At 58.2% G+C, this 16,333-nt stretch overlaps 1 protein-coding gene and 1 non-coding gene across 4 annotated transcripts; one reads left to right on the top strand and one right to left on the bottom strand.

Moving 5' to 3' along the window:
• The first annotated feature begins 2,961 nt into the window (after positions 1 to 2,961).
• Positions 2,962 to 3,068, top strand: LOC122441050. The gene has a single exon (XR_006269195.1). It is a non-coding gene; the product is annotated as a U6 spliceosomal RNA (small nuclear RNA).
• A 1,841-nt stretch (positions 3,069 to 4,909) lies between these two features.
• On the bottom strand, positions 4,910 to 13,721 carry MBD3 (methyl-CpG binding domain protein 3). Of its 3 annotated transcripts, none has more exons than XM_043465571.1 (7): positions 13,381 to 13,720; positions 9,065 to 9,224; positions 8,394 to 8,531; positions 7,465 to 7,555; positions 7,022 to 7,199; positions 6,201 to 6,398; positions 4,910 to 6,115 (listed from the first exon to the last, which is right to left on the bottom strand). In XM_043465571.1, the coding sequence occupies exons 1-6, from the start codon at positions 13,488 to 13,490 to the stop codon at positions 6,206 to 6,208; spliced, it is 870 nt and encodes a 289-aa protein (XP_043321506.1). In that variant the 5' UTR covers positions 13,491 to 13,720; the 3' UTR covers positions 4,910 to 6,115; positions 6,201 to 6,205. The 3 variants fall into 3 exon arrangements, with proteins under 3 accessions (XP_043321506.1, XP_043321507.1, XP_043321505.1); XM_043465572.1 differs by having other exon boundaries at positions 13,477 to 13,719; XM_043465570.1 differs by having other exon boundaries at positions 4,910 to 6,398; positions 13,381 to 13,721.
• Positions 13,722 to 16,333: the final 2,612 nt, after the last annotated feature.

The raw sequence follows: 16,333 nt of genomic DNA, 5'->3' as shown, positions 1-16,333 counted from the left end.
TGCCGCGGGCGCTCGGGCGGGCCGGGCGCGCTGGCACGTGCGGGCGCGGCCGCAGGTAGGTGCCCGCGGCAGCCTGGGCCCAGGGTGCGCGAGGGCGTCCGGCCTCATCCTCGCCTCTGCGCCGGGGTCCCGGGCTCCCCACTCCGAGACCCCCAGCGTCTCTGCCGGACTGTGTACTCCAGCCCCCTTCCTTCCCGTGCACACCTGGCCTCTGGGCACCCCCGGGAGGTCACGGGCACCCACATCCCCTAAGTGGTGGTGTTTCCGGGCTTGGGCTAGTTTCCACAGGCCAGAGCCCTCGGACGTGTGCGCCGCTGGGTAAGAGAGCGGCCCCGCGTGCTCACGCCTAAAGCCATCCGGTCCTAGTGGCCTCCAGCGGTCCTTCACGGCCTTCTTTTTGCCTTTGGGGCGAAAGAGCCTACCGGTTTCCCTTTACAGGTAAATAGATGGGCTGGGAGGAGGATTGGCCCGCCGAGTCGCCAAGGGGACCTTGGCCCCAGTCCCTGGCTGGACGGAACCTCAGGACAGTTGCATGGGCTCTTTGGGTGGGAGAGGGGACGGCCTGCTCCTTTGCCCAACACTGGTCTCTCCCTTGGGTCTGCTGCCATCCTCACCGGACTTGGGTTCCTGCCCCGAATTCCATGGAGTCCCTCAGCCATAGCTGCTCCCATGACTAGATGGTCCTTCACCTGGTCTCTTCTCTTCATGGACTCTTGTCTCTCCTGGCAGGTGCCCCTGCCTCTTGAAGCCCTCAGCTCCCTGCCTTCTCCTCATGCCTTTCCCGACCCCAGGCTGCATTCCACCCAGTTTCTCTCTTGGGGTCTGAGAGGAACTTTTTTCTTTTCTGTGTTTGAATGCTCTCAGGTATTGATTACTTCATCCTGACTTATGTCTGTCCCTTCCCTCCTAGTACTGGGCTCCTGGAGGCAGGCACTGGAGCTACAGAACTGCTGGGATCCCAGGAAGCACTCAGTGTGACCCCGGCGCTCCCTCCCATGCCTCCCTCTGTTCCAGCCACAGGCTTTGTCCTGTTTCCTCACCCAAAGTTCTGCTGGCTGTAGCTGGTGTTCAGGGCACAGGGGGACCTGCCCTGGCCCTCCTGGCCAGCCTCAAGTCCCCCTGGGGGCAGGGCTTGGTGCCTGCTCATCCTTCCCCCTTCCTGGGATCCCACCCAGGGTGGCATGCTGGATGCTGAGAAGGGGGCTCAGGTGGGGTGAGGAGAGGTCAGGAATGGAGGAGACAGTGTTGGAGCTGGGGCAAAGTGGTATCCAGCCCTTACTGGTGACAGATGGGGAACAGGCCAGAGTGGCTTGTCCTGGGTGCACCCCTGTGGGTGGTCGTGCATGCACATACGTGTTCTTCAGACAAGCTCAGACTGGTGAGAGTTAACAGCACAGTAGCAGGAGTTCACCATCAGCAGGAACTCTCCCAGAAAGTCAAGCAGAGACAAAAGGTGGGGGAAGAGAAAATAGAGGAAAGGAAAAGTGGACGAAGTTGTCCAGGAAATAATGGAAGGGATAGTGGAGCCAGAGCCTCCAAACAGCTAGGACCTCACAACTTGTTCTGGGGACTCAGGTGTCCTGGGACCACTAAGGGCTTTCAGGTCACATTCCAAAGGATCAGGAAGAAAGCCAAGGTTCCTAGGGAAAGTGATGACTGACCCCAAGGTCCCTATCAAGAGGGAGAAGGAATCAGGATGTTTCAGGCTGGCAGGTCATCACAGATTAGCTTAGTATACTGCAGGATGCACTCCAGCAAAACAAATAAGTAAATGAAGAAACAGGTGCTGCCCCAGGAAGGTGAGTAATGTGGGGCTGGATGATCATCTGAGGGGTTTGACTGAGGCCACTGAGGGTGTGAGGGGAACCGATCATCAGAAGCAAAGACTATGGTTTTAAAAGAAGGCTGTCAGGCAAGAAATGGACAAGAATGAAGAGAGAAAAGGGGGAATGGGGACTCTGGGGCCTTGATTTCAACGTGTAGTTGGAGACACCTGAACAATGACCTGTTGTACGTACATGTGGATTTGTTCATGATGGCCCTGTGGTGATGTGCTTTAAAAGTCCTTTTAATAAAATAAAAATTAAAGAGATCTACAGTAAAAATAAATAAAAGTCTTTGTAGAATTGCAAACCACCAATCTCTTAAGTTATTTTCATGCCGAAGTATTTAGGGGCAGGGGGTGGTCTCTCCTTCAAAATGTATCAGAAATAAGATGAAGGGAGGGATGGACAGAAAGGTGGATGGGGGTTGGGGGAAGCTACAAATTAAATGGCAGTCCTGGACCCCTGGGCAGGGTACTCCCCTTGGCACTGTGGACATTTGTGGCTGGGTCTTTCTTGATGACTCAGAGGTAAAGAATCCACCTGCCAATGCAGATGTGGGTTTGATCTGTGGGTGGGGAAGATCTCCTGGAGGAGATAGCAACCCACCCCAGTATTTTTGCCTGGGAAATTGCATGGACAGAGAATCATGGAGGGCTATAGTCCATGGGGTCGCAAAGAGTTGAACATGACTGAGCAACTAACCAACAACATCCTCAGGGCATGGGGGGTGCTGTGGGGTATGGAGCAGCCTTCCTGGCCCTACCCACTTTATGTCTGGAGTCACCTCTACTCCCTGGAGTAGTTTTCTGTGGTGCCATCTCTCCAGCCTCCACCCGTGAATCACGGTGTTCATCTCCCTGTGTGGCTGTGTCCTCACTTTTTATGAGGGCACCAGGCATTGGCTCAGGGTCACTCTACTCTGTGTGACCTCATCTTAATAGTGACATCTGCAAAGATCCTGTTCACACAAGGTGCTGCTCACAGATTTAGGGGCTGGGATCCGGATCTTTTGGGGGGACAATGTGATGCACCAGACCTCCCTGGGTGCAGAATCACCAAGCAGAGAACCGCTAACCCCCCACACCCACACATCTGGCATGGAGGGCCTGGATGGTCACTTAAAATGCTCTCAACCGTGCTCGCTTCGGCAGCACATATACTAAAATTGGAACGATACAGAGAAGATTAGCATGGCCCCTGCGCAAGGATGACACGCAAATTCGTGAAGCGTTCCATATTTAAAAAAAAAAAAAAAATGCTCTCAACCCTGCTCTTAAAGTCTAGTAAAACATCAGAATGATACTGTTGCAAAGGGTCCCTGATGGGTGGCTGACACCCAAATTGGTGAGGATGAATTTTTCTACTCAGTCTACTGAATCAAATGCACATCTTTTCCAGAAACATCTGTGTAGACACACCCAGAAATGTTTTACCAGTTATCTGGGTGCCCCTCAGCCTGGTCAAGTTGACCCCTAAAATTAACATCATGGTGTGGTTATATCTGGCTTCTCACTGACCATCGTGTTCTCAGGGCCCATCCACACCCATGGTAGCAAGTGTCAGGGCTTCTCTGCTTTTTGTGGCCAAGTGACGCTCCTGTGTCTGGAGGAGCTGGATTTTTGTATTCACCAGTGGATAGACACTTTGGCCATCATTAAAAAAAAAAAAATTATTTATCATGCTGGCTCTTCATTGCTGCAAAGGCTTTTCTCTAGTTGCAGAGCAGTGGCTACTCTTTAGTTGTGATTCAGGGTTTCTCATTGTGGTGGCTTCTCTTGTGGAGTGTGGGCTCCAGAACACGCCAGATTCAATTCTGGTGCAGGGGCTTAGTTGCTGAGGCATGTGGCATCATCCTGGATCAGGGATCAAACCCATGTCTTGCGCATTGGCAGAGGCATTCTTTACCACTGAGTGATCAGGAAAGCCCTGGCAGTCACTTTTTGAAAGGCCTCACCTGATCTTAGGGGTGTCACCCCCCTGACTCCCCCAACCCGAGGATCAGCACCCCGATTTTGGACAGTGTGAATATGTTCTCTGTTACTCTGTCCAGTCATGGCCCCCAGTCCCATGTGGCCAGGGCAGCTGAGGTGCCTAAGTTGTCACCGATTTCTATATCCATGGCCACATGTGACTGGTGGGGGTCCCACTGCTTCCTCTGACCAGAAAGTCCCAAACTGTTGCGAGGCATCACTGTCCCAAGTCATCCCCGGCCCATGAACCTGGGGGATCCTGAGGTGATGAGTTTCCAGGGCTTCTGTAACAACTGTTTATCCCCTGAAGAGACAGCAGCGACAAGGCCCAAGAGGCTACAGTGAGCTGGGGGAAGCTGAGGTTGCAGGGGCCTGGCCACATGGCCAGGCAGAAACTGCCTCCACTGAACAGGAAACTTATCTTCAGGTCCCCCAAAGTCACCCTGGGGCCTGTGGACACATTACCTCACAGGGCAGAGAAAACTTTGCAGGAGGGATTAAGCTAAGGCCCCTGAGATGGGGATGACCCTGGATTCCCTGGGGGTCCCAGTGTCATCACAGGGTCCTTCTAAGAAGGGGGCAGGAGATGCTGCACTACTGTGAGGATGGAGGGAGGGAGGGGCTGCAAGCCAGGGATGCAGTACCTCTAAGAGCTGGAAAAGGCAGGAGCAGGTGCTCCCCTGGAGTCTCTGGTGGGACTAGCCTTGCCCACGCCTACAAGAGCCACAGAGTGGGACGGAGGAGGGCTCAGGCCACCAAAGCCCTGACAAGTTGTGGATGCGGACAGAAGCTCTGAGGGTCCAGGCTAGGTGGCTGGGCAGCAGAGGAGGCAGGGTTCTCCCAGCTCCTGAGCCTGGCTTTGGCTCGGGAGAAAAGCCAGCCATGACCACTCCACCAGGGGTGGAGGGGCTGCTGGAGTTGGGTGGGTGGGACCAGCTCTCTCGCTCGTACTGCTGGGGCCTGATCATCAGGAGACCCTGCCTAGGGCCATGGGGAAGCCACCCACCATCCTTCCCACTCTCTGGCCCGGGGAGATGATGAATTTGAGGGAGGCTCCCGGCACATGGACACAAAACCCCTGGATTTGGACTGACACAAAGCCCTAGGCCATACTCGCCTGCCACGCTTTATTCGACGCCACCCACAGAAGCCTCCCGCAGCCTCCTGGCTCCCCTCAGGGCTGCAGCGGAGGGGCCTTCCTGGGGCCTGCGGCTTCCTGGGCAGTGGTGCTGCAGCCTCCACGGGGCAGTGCCAGTCCTCAAGGCTGTGTGCTTTGAATGAACTTGGGAGGACCGGGTCAGCCAGCCTCCCGGGCTGGTGTCCTCAGAGGGAGCCGGCAGTGTGACCCGGCCCCCGGAGGTTCCCAAGGCCGCCACCACCCCGCCAGCAGGCCACCACAGCCCAGGGAGTCCGGACAAGAGGCAGTGACCCGGGCCTCTCTGGACAGTCATGACCACAGGTGCGGCAGGCACGGGACAGGTCTGGTGTTCACAGGCCGCACTGGCCGTGGCTCAAGCCTCCAGGCTGATGGATGGGCTGTGGCGAGGGTGCTGGCCAGGTTCAACTCAAGCAGCAGGGTCTCCCTTCGCCCAGGCCCTCCGGCTGTTGGGAGTGGGGCAACACGACTCTGCTCGCCTTGCTCTGTGGAGGCTGCCACGCAGGCTGGCAGGAAACGCACCTGGTGAGACCCAGGCTCGAGGATGGCGCTATCCTGGAGCCTGGCCCGAGTCTAGCTGTGAGCAGTTAGTTCTCCGTCCATGGTGCTGACCACTGGGCTAGGCCGGGTGGGAGACAGCGAGGTCTTCAGGTGCTGAGGCCCGAGTTCCCGTCTGTGTGCAGCCAACAGAAGGTTCGCAGCAATGGAGACGTCTGGCCCCCACGGGACCGTGAGTTTATTGCGGGTGCGCTGCGCCCGGCCGGTGGGCCTGGGGAGCCATCCTGCGCTGCCTCTGGGAGCGCTGACACGGAGCCCGGGACATCACCCCTCACGGGCACAAGTCGGAGGCGAGACTGTTCCACACAGGTTTCTCCAGTCCTGGGGAGCCTTGCAGGCAGCCTGGTGGCAGTTGTCCTGTGTGCGGAGCTCAGGGCACTGGCCGTGGGGACCAGGCTGGCCTGAGTGCGGCGTGGAGCCACCACCTGAGCGGGGGCCTCCCTGCGGACGGGCTAGGCCCTTCAGAGAAGCAGATGTGGGGGGTCCGTCAGGCGAGGGGCTGTCCTTCAGCCGAGCTCCTGTGGCCCAGGGGAGGGGGCACGCCAGGGCAGGGTGAGGGCCGAGTCTGAGGTGGCCCCATGCGGGCGGGCTGGCAGGCGGGGCCCCTGCAGAGACAGATTGGGTGGCATGAGTGCCTGGCTAGCCCAGCGCTGCCGCCACAGGCACAAAAGGCCCCAGGCCTGGTGGCACCTGCTCTAGACATGCTCCATCTCCGGGTCCTGGTCAGGCTCCTCCTCCTCCTCCTCTTCGTCGTCCTCCTCATCAGCGCCCGCCCTGTCCAACGGTGCCTCACCGTCCCGGGCCAGCTCCTCCACGTGGGCCAGCATGTCAGCCATCAGTGCCTCCTCCAGCCGCTTGCGGACTTGCTGCACCAGCTCTTCCTGCTTCCTGGGGACACAGGGACCCAGTGGCCAGGGTTTCCTGGTCTCAGACAGACCCCAGCCCCACGCTGTCCCACCTACAACTGCTGTTGCCCCTCCCCAGACTAGCTTTGCCGAGTGGGCCGCAGTCAACCTGGGCCCTCCCTGCCTCCTCCATGCCTGCCCCCTCTCTACGCGGACAAGACTTTCTACCATCACCAGCCCATCCTCGGTGCCCCCACACTGATGGCCAAGAGCGCCCCCTCCAGGCAGGACCAAGGCCACAGTCCCACCTGGGCCCTGTGGTCCCCACCTTGCTGACTCTATTTCTCCAAGTGGTGCTTTAAACGTCACCCAGACTCTCACACAGTTGCGTCTTGACCTATCACTTCTGTCACCTCCTGCCCACTCCCTCCATGTGACGCCTGTGTGTGTGTGGTCTAAGCGGGGTCCTCACCTATCATGGGGCTCCCCTCTCGCCAACCCCCAGCACTCCAGGTGCGGCTGCTCTGCCGTGCAGTCTCCTGCCCACCCCCCACCCAGGGCCCCTTGAGGGGCTCACAGCCCAGCAGAGAAGCTACTGCATGGCCAAGAGACCTGGCCTCTCTGGAGCACACAGCCTGTGGGGAAGGAGGAAGAAGGGGCAACTACCTGATGTCCTCATCAGTCACCATAAAGGCCTTGCAGAGCGGCTGGGCTGTGTTGAGCCACACCCCCGGGTTCTTCTCCACAGCAGCTGAGAGCTGCCCGGTGATGGGCGTGGTGCTGGTGTGCAGGGCACTGGCGATGGCCGACAGCAGTGTCTCATCTGTGCAGCCGGGACCCACTCCTGCTGGGCATGGGGGACAGTCACTAGCCTTGCCCTCTCAGCCCTTCTACAGGTTCGTCCCGAACCTCTCTCTGCGGGTGGGCAGCCCGCGGTGACACAGGAGCACAAGCTGCCCTTGCAGTGACAGCAGGGAAACCAGACCCCCAAGGCTTCTCAGGACCAGTGACTGTCCCGTCCCCAGGGTCAAGTGCACCCTGGCTGGCCCCAGGCTGGGGGAGCCAGAGCCTTGTCCCTCCTGTCCCCTGCTCCCCCTGTGGCAGGTCACCTTGCAGACCCTTGGGGAGGTCCATGGTCTTCACCAGCTCCTCTGCGATGTCAAAGGCATTCAGGCCGCTCAGCTTCTTCTCCCAGAAGAGCTGCCACCAGACACATATCAGGCGAGGGGATTCCCAGGCCACCCGCCCCCACAGCAGGCAACACAGGGGCTGGGCTGGGGTCTCAGTGTGACCTCTGACCCCACACTTGCTGGGGCTGTTTGCACCCCAGGGCAGAGAAACCCCAACTCCGTTTCTAGCAGGATGAACACCCCAGACATCGGACTTGCTGCTGGTTGGTCTGTGGTCCCTTCACCCCGGGGTTGGAGGTCAGGAGGCCAGGTCTCCACCGGGGCTGAGCCACGGGCCTGAGGCCCTGGGCATGCAGTGAGCATGCACCCTCAGGCTTTACCTTGAGACCTGGGAAGGCTGTCTAAGGGGTGAAGACCTAAATGGCGGGGGGGGCGCACACAGAGGTTTCTGACCTGTTACCCGGAGGGCTGCAGCCCACAGGGCACCGAGGGCACTGCCCACAGTGGGACCCCTGCCCTGCGGGTCTCCCGAGCGTCTCCCCTGTGCCAGCCATGGCCTCCCGACCTGGGCCAGCACCCCCACACCCCGCTATCTACCAGACGTTTGTAAACACAGGTGAAAATGTGATAAGTCTTGGTTTTTGGAAAACAGTTCACAACACTGCATATGTGACACATCATTGACCTGCTTGTGACAGTGGCGGCTCAGGAGGCCCCTTGTGTGTGGGGGGGAAGGTGGGGAGACTGCTTCCTGTGGGACTGCACTCCAGGACGATGGCTCCCGATCACAGTGCTGGGGGCCCCAGGCCCACCAACTGGGCTCTGAAGAGTGGCTCGGGCTCCAGAGCCCACCTGGCCCAGAGCCAGGCCTGCTGCCGCGAGCAATCAAGGTGTGTGCGCGGGCTCACCTGCCGGGGCTGCTCCACAGCCTTCTGGGGGTCACTCTTCACCTTGTTGCTGGGATGGTTGGTGATCTTGGTCACTGGCTGCTTGAAGATGGATGCTGTTTGCCTGACTGGGAGGGCCGTGTTCAGGTCAGGCTTTCCCTGTGGAGATGGGATGGGGCAGGTCCTCAGAGGGCCTTCTTGTCAGTGAGGAAGCTGTGCTCCAGGGCTTCAGGGTCCCCAGTGGACCGCCCAGCACCCCTGAACCAGAGGCAATGCTATGCCCAGGCCTGGGCTGATGTACTGCCCTTGGTGAGCTTGGTTGGGGGCTGTGGACACACACCTGCCCCCTCCTGCCTCATGGTCCCGTTCTCTGCAGAGCACGGGCCTGGCGCCCTTAGCCACCTCTGTCCTGCAATCAGGGCAGGGGCCAAAGTCCCTGAACACTTGTTTACTGGAGACTTGTAGACATTCCAGGTGCCAGGTGCCTGGTGCCCAAGCACAGACCACAGCTGGGCCTCCCCTGGGCAGGTGGCGGGCGGGTCCCGATCTTCCTTCTGCTTTTCCATAGCCACCAAGTCTCCCCCAAGGAGCAGCCACGCATCTAACTCCAGGATGAGGGGGGGGAGGGTGGTGGTGGTGGCGTGAGCTCCCCGCCCCCCAACTGCCCCCAGCAGCAGCTCCCACGGGCTCACCTTGACCTGGCTTGGGGAGTCGTAGCGCACCCGCTGCCGGCCCTTGTTCACCTTGCTCATTAGCATCTTGCCTGTGCGGAAGTCAAAGGTGCTCAAGTCCATGGAGCCGCCCAGGTAGCGCGCCAGCTGAGGCTTGCTTCGGAACTTCTTCCCGCTTGGGCTGCGGACACAGAGGGGTCAGCGGAGGCCAGGCACCCACTCCCCCAGCACAGCAAATGCCAAGACCAAGAACAGGGACAGACGCCCCCGCCTATGGCAGGATGGGGCCAGCCCTGGGAGCCTGGCTGACATTTCTGGAACATTCTGGAAGCAGACCATGTTGTTGGGAAGCCTGAGCCCTGGCTGTGAGGCTCTGCAGCTCTGCAACCTGCACAGCCCGTGGACCAGGCCAGGCCTCGCCTCGCCTCTCAGAGCTCACACCGCAGGTGACCAGCATGGGACCCTGCACCAGTAGTAAGGACTGGTCACTGGGGACAAGGACAGGTGCAGCCACTTTGAGAGACAGTCCAGCAGTTCCTCTAATGGTTACAGAGCAAGTCCACCTCTAAGTATCCAAGAGGAACCATGACACACGTCTACAAAAACACTGATGCCTTGTCACTCACAGAAGCTGACTTACACTGGCCAAGGGAAATGGCCTGGATGTCCCCTGACCAGGGAACCTCACTCAGCCACGAAAATCCCAAGAACTAGTGAGTTGTACACGTGAAGCCTCCAGCAGGCCTGGCACCCATCCAGAACATCCTTGCTGCTCTCTGTCCCTGCCACTCTCCATCTGAGGCTGATGAGGGCTGCATTTTGTAGACCTCCCCTGAAGGCCTTTAGTCTGAGTTCATGCCAGCGCACACCTGCCCCCTCCAGGTGTCCCTGAGTACTGCAGACCAGCGACAAAAGCGGGCAGCATGGAACCCATGCTGAGTATCAGCTGGGCAATGCCAGCTCTGCCCTCCACACCTCCCACCCCAGGGTTCCAAGGCCGCCGGGGACTCTTCTGGAAGATCTGCTTTTCCCTTACTCCCTGTGCTGGCTGACGTGAACAGAGTTCACGTCCTGACTCCAGCTTCATGGGCAGAGGCAGGACCTCGACAAGCCCTCGCCCTCACCCACTGCTGTCCTGCTCACACAAGGCCAGGGAAACAGAAACCCAGGCTGCAGATCTAGGGCTGGGGAGCAGGGGTATGGGGCAGAGGTAGTTGAGGTCTAGGGCTGTTTCTGGTAGAGCAGAAGGGTCTAACTCTGACCATGGTGATAGCTGCACTATGTGTGATCTGTATGCTTTACCGCGTGACAGTACACATGTCTCCCACCTCAGTAAAGCTGTCACAATAGTGAAAGTGAGGCCAAGTAGGTGGGGGCTGCCAGCAGTTGGAGAGAGCTAATGGATCAGGTCTCTTCTGGGTGACAAGAACGTTCCAGAACTATAGTAGTGATGGCTGCACCATGTGTGTGAATGTCCTAAAAACTGCTGATCTGGACACTTTTAAAAACTGAATTGTGCAAAACATGAACTATATATCCTTTTTAAAAATAGTTTTTGCAGGCTGGTATTGGGACATAAAGATGTCTGAGGTATTTTATCCAATGAAACAAAAAAAATCTAGATTTGTTAAAACCTGACATACAGAACAAGAGTGGCCTTTCTACGGAACAAGGCCAGAACGGTCTGCTACCCCGGGGAGCAGATGGACAACCAGAAGCCAGATGGAGGGACCCCTGGAGGAAGCACTGGGGTGTTGTGGGGGTGGGAGCCAGTGCCCAGCGTGGACACAGGGCTGTGGGAGGGGTGAGGAGTGGGCAGCAACCCCAGGCCTATAAGGGGGCTTGTGACCCAAGATGCCTGGTGAGGCCTTAAGAGCAAGACACAGCTGGTTCCAGCCAAGCCGAGGTTGCTGTTCAGGGAAGGGGGCTGACTTGCTGAGCACCACCTGCTTTCCTAAGTGTATTCCCACCTTTAAAATGAGCTCTGAAAGTCCTCTCTGTTCCACTCACCCCAAAGAGTGATGCTAACTGCCAAGTCCTCAACTTCCTGCCTGGACTGTAAATGACAGCCACAGCTGTAGCCAGCTGCTTCATCCTCATCTCCCAGTCCTCAGGGCCCGGTTGCCAAGCTGGAGGCGGGTGTGTGTGTATAAGCCCTCCCCAAGTATGTGAGGTGACACCACCTCTCCTGCAAAGAACACACTGTCTCCCCACCACTCTGTGGACCAGGACACCGAGGGTCCATGTGCCTAGGGGCCAGGCTAGGATCCAAGGGCACCTATGTCTGCTATGTCCTGAGAGCTGCCTTCCCTCTGCGAGAAGAGTACCAGGGAAATCCACGTGCTCCTGCCAAAGCACTTGGCTCCACATCGGGGGCTGAGAAGGCCAAGGACCCATATCCCAGAGAACACTGAGGGTTTCCTATCACAGCCCCCAGACTTCCCACTTCCTGGGCCCAGGCAGATCACCCAGACCAGAGGCCTGGGAGAGGCACTGGACCCCACACTCCGATCCTGTCTCAGGCCCTCACCTCTCATGGGAGCTGCCTAGTCCCACTCTGGAGGCTTTCCCTACCACCAGATCTCAGTGCTCAGGACCAGGGCCTTGGAGTGGGGTGCCACTGTCGGAGGCCCTGAGAGGCTCCCAGGTAGGGAGCAGGTGGGGACGAGACCTAAGATGATGGCAGTACGGGGCCCTTCAGCCACTCTGGCCATGGTTCAGCTCCTGAGCCTCCTTACAGGCTCCTCCCACCGCCTGGACACTCCTCCTGGCTCCAAGGCCCGGCTCAGCTCTGGACCACCAATCCAGACAAGCCCTCACTGACCCACCCCCAGCTTGGCTAGGCACCCCGTCATTCACCCCTCACAGACCCCTGCATCTCTGCGTATGTCATCACCTGTAACTATGAAAGCAAGGGGACACTTGATGACTGGGGCACCAGCTGTCACCCAAGAGAGGAGACCCAGGTCTCGTTCCCAGCTGAATGGCCAGCAGTTGTTACAGAGGCGTCTACCAAATTAACAATGGATTAAAGGCACAGAGACCTGACTCAGTCTTTGGATCTAAAAGGAAGAAGCAAGCACACAAGTGTGCTTGGAATTACATGAGGGCACATGGTTCCTAGCCAGAGGCCACTTCAGGCACCTGGGAGGACAGAACCAGGATTCAAGTTTTCTAAAGAGCCAGCCATGCAGTCGGATACAGTGAAGGGGAATATACATACAGGTCCCTAAGAGATGCTTATCATAACCCCACTATCTCCTGCTTGACCTTTCAAGACGACAGCCAATCACGGTGTACACTGGAGGGCCACCAGCGCTTTTCCGACGCGAGATCCTGAGCTTGTCCCGGGCGAACTGCCATCCCTTTCCTGCTCACTTCCCTCACTCCTCCCAAAAGGCGACTAGCAAAGGCCCAGGACCTGCTGCACACTCCTCACCACCTGGCAGGCATTCAACACGTGGCAGGTGTCCTGCCTGCCTGCCTCCCTTTTGCCAGGGTCCTGAAGCAAAGGGGAGGGAGCCATCAAGGCCGGCTCAGAAACAAAGCATCTTCACCAATCAGAAAAAAAAAGGAACAGAAAAGCAAACCGCAGGTGGTTGACGGTCTGGGGCTGGGCTTCCAGCCTCTTAAGGATTGTTTCACAGAGGTGTCGGTCCGTTCTACCTAACCCGGGCCAAGGGCAGGTCTCCCTCCAGTTTGGGTATGGAGGGTTCACAAAGGCTGCGTTCCCGGTCTGGCGACCGCAAGGGCCACTACCCACGGTGCCCAAGGACAGAAGGGCGGATCTTAAAAGACACGCAGTTTGGAGCCCAGTATCCCTGGTAAGGGGCCAGGAACCTGCATCCCTAGGCAGCCCTCCCTGGTCCCCCAGAACCAATGCTGCTTCCGGAAACCCTGGCTCCCCACCCGCCCAGGCTGCGCCCGGCCCGGGAGAGCCCCACGCGGACCAAAGGGACAGCCCAGCCCCCACCCCCGCCTCCCAGCGGCATCTGGCTCGAGCCGGGGTGCCCCTTGCCCAGCCGGCCGCTTCGCTGCGGCCGCCGAACAAAGGCCTCCGCGCGCCCGGGACCGGTTCCAGGGCCATGCGGCCGCGTGGGAAGCGCAAGCGCACTGAGACAGGGCCTCGCCGGGCACGCACGCGCACCGGGATCGGCCCAGCCGGGCACGCACGCGCAATGGGCAAAGCGCCCGCCGCGCGCCGGCACGCACGCACGCATGCACACACAACGCACGCGCGGGGCCCAGGCCGCGGCCCGGGTCCGGGCGCCCAGGCCGCCGCAGAGGCCGCTGGGAGGCGCCCGTTGGGGCCCTGCCCGGCCGGCACGTTCATTCACCTATAGTAAAAGACATCCCTGTGGCCGGCCGACAGCCCCGACCTTCTGGGCACTTCTTCCCTCTCCCAGCCCTGCGGGAGCGCCGGGCACTCCCACCTCTTCCGTTCCATCGCGCCCGGGTCCTCGGCCCGCTGCCGCCGCCGCCGCTGCCCGGACCCCCGCTCGCCGCCGCCGCCTTAGCTGCCTCCGCCGCTGCCGCCGCCACTTGCCGCGGCTGTTCCGGCCCTCAGGCCCCCACCCTCCGCCCCCAGCCGGGCGCGCGCCGGCTTTGCCGCCCTCTCGGCCCCCTCCCCGCGCTCGCCAGCCCCCGCTCGGGGGGCCCGCTCCGCCCACCCGCCCGCGCGCGGGGCCCCGTGCTGCGCAGGCGCCGCGCAGGCCCCGCCCGGACCGCGGCCTCTGGCCCCGCCCCCTAGCGGCGGCTCCAATCAGCGTGCGTCATGGAGGCGGGGCCTGCGGCGGCGCGCGGCTTGTCTGCTATGCGCGTGCGCTTTGGGAGGTCCACGCGTTCCTCTTAGGGCCAGCTCCCCACTCCTCTGCTTGAGTGGTCTTTTCCCCGAACCTCCTCCGCGGTCCCTCTGGTGTTTCGGGATGCCAGTCCAGTGCTGGATTGCCATCCTGCTGCTCCCCTAGTCTCGTCATTGGCATCCACGTCTAGGCGCATTGTAGGTGACCACCCACCCCCACAACCCAAGGCCCACCGGAGGCTTTAATGACACCTCAGAACCGAGGCGCCAGCCCCTTCTTCCGTCTCCTCCTTGGTCCACCGCTTTCTGTTTCCGTGGGCTCTAGGACCTTCCTCGGAAATCTCCCGTCCTTCTTATGTCCCCTCACATTCCTCCTCATTGTCCTCCTCTGCTCCCCCAGGGCTGAGCCTGGGCGGTCCAGGTCAGGTATTTCAGAAAAGACTTCAAAGTGAGTGGCCGAAGCTGTGGTCAGTGCCAGGAGTGAGCTGGGCCTCCCGTCAGGCTTTTCCGGGCTTCCGGCCCCTGGGGGATGGGAGGATGCGGGTGGGAAGGGTATGGGCTCCCCCGAGGGCAACCAGCTGGGTCCTCACGCCCTCAACTCCGTGCAGGTGCAGCCCTGGGTCCCCCGGTCCCTACTCTGGTTGGAGGCGGGGCCTGGGCGGAACCCCAAAGATCGCGGCGGACAGGTGCCACTTGTTTATTTAAAGTCCCCGGGTAAAAAAAAATAATAATAATAAAAAAAATAAAGTCCCCGGGTAAGTGCAACTTACCATCCCTTTCTCTTCTGGGTTCCCCAAGGCGGGTAACTGGGCTGTTCTCCCACAAAAAAAGGGCAAGGTGGCCGGGCAGGCACCCTGATGGGCGAGCGGTCATCCCGTTACAAAGCTGGTTTCCAGCATTGGATGCTCGTGTGCAGTTCAGGCCCAAACCCAGGCCTCGAGGATCCTGGACTTCCAGGGAGGGCAGTGCTGGTCACTGTTGTATTTTCTCCCAGCGTGTGTGACTTCATTTTTCTTTTTAAAAGCGTAGTTGCAAATATAGACACGTGCATTGTAATCCGTGGAAGCACGGGTGAAGACACTTAAAGGAAAAAGTTGTTATCCTACCTGCCGCTGGAGCCCCCAGCCCTGCTTTTACTTCTCTTGGGTGCACATCAGCTGGAATTACTAGGTCACCTGGTGATCCTGTGTTCTTAATTTTTTGAGAAGGGCAAAACATTGTTTTAAGCTTTTTATTTGTATACGATTTTCAAAGGTTACTTTGCTTTTGAAGTTATTACCAAATATCAGCTGTATTCCCCTTGTTGTGCAGTACATCTTTGAGCCTGTCTATACCCAACAGTTTGTACCTCCCACTCCCCCGCCGGTATATTGCTCCTGCCCCCACTGGCAACCACTAATTTGTTCTCTCTTTATATATGTGAGTCTGCTGCTTTTTAGTTATATTCACTAGTTTGCTGTATTTTTAGATTCCTCCAATGTGAGATAGCATACAGTAACTTTCTTCATCTGACTTAATTTTGTTATTTTTTATGGCTGAGTAATATTCCATTGTATTGATATACACACAGAGACATCCATATATACCACATCTTCATTATCCATTCATCTGTCAATGGACATTTAGGTTGCTTACATGCCTAGGCTATTGTAAATAGCCAGAGCAGTAAATAGTGCTGCTCTGAACACTACGGTGCTTGTATATTTTTGAATTACTATTTTTATTTTTGTTTTGTTTTTTGATATATACTCAGGAGTGAAATTGCTGGATCTTATGGTAGTACTATCTTTAGTTTTCAGAGGAACCTCCCTGCTGTTCTCCACAGTGGCCGCACCAATTTACATCCCTACCAACAAGGCAGTAGAATTCCCTTTTCTCTACATCCTCACCAGCATCTGTTATTATTGGTAGACTTTTTGATGATAGCCATTGTGACAGTTGTGAGGTGATACCTCATTGTGGTTTTGATTGGTGTTTCTCTGATGATTGATCATGCTGAGCGATTTTTTCATGTGCCTACTGGCCCTTTGTTTAATTTTTGGAGGAGCAGCCAGGCTCTTGTCGACTGTGGCTGTGCCTTTTCTGTTTCCCACCAGGAGTGAACAAAGGCTTTGATCTTTCTACACCTTCCAGTGTTAGTCTTCGGTCTTTGACAGTCACACCGACTGGTGTGTGGTGTCAGATCACAGCGTCTGACATCAAGAACCAGCCCCGCCAGCCTCTTGCCTCTCAGGGAAGCTGACCCCAGAGCATTGATAGTGGGCCTGTGGGTGCTACTTGGCCCAAGCCAGGCCCCTGGGATTGTCTTTGAGGGACTGTCCCAGAGGCCTGACCAGGAGGGTGGCTGACCCAGGGTGCTCGTGGCAGATACAGAGGGGAAAGGCCAGGAACACTGCATGAGAGGGACAGGAGCTGGCCAACTCTTCTTTTGTTGGGTGGGTGCTGGCTCTTTGAAATGAACTCTGTTTGCCTTGGCCTACTGGCCCAGC

Source organism: Cervus canadensis, chromosome 4 (assembly GCF_019320065.1).
Source record: "Cervus canadensis isolate Bull #8, Minnesota chromosome 4, ASM1932006v1, whole genome shotgun sequence".
In the NCBI taxonomy this organism is placed as follows: Eukaryota; Metazoa; Chordata; class Mammalia; order Artiodactyla; family Cervidae; genus Cervus; species Cervus canadensis.
This window is presented reverse-complemented; position numbering and strand designations above follow the sequence as displayed.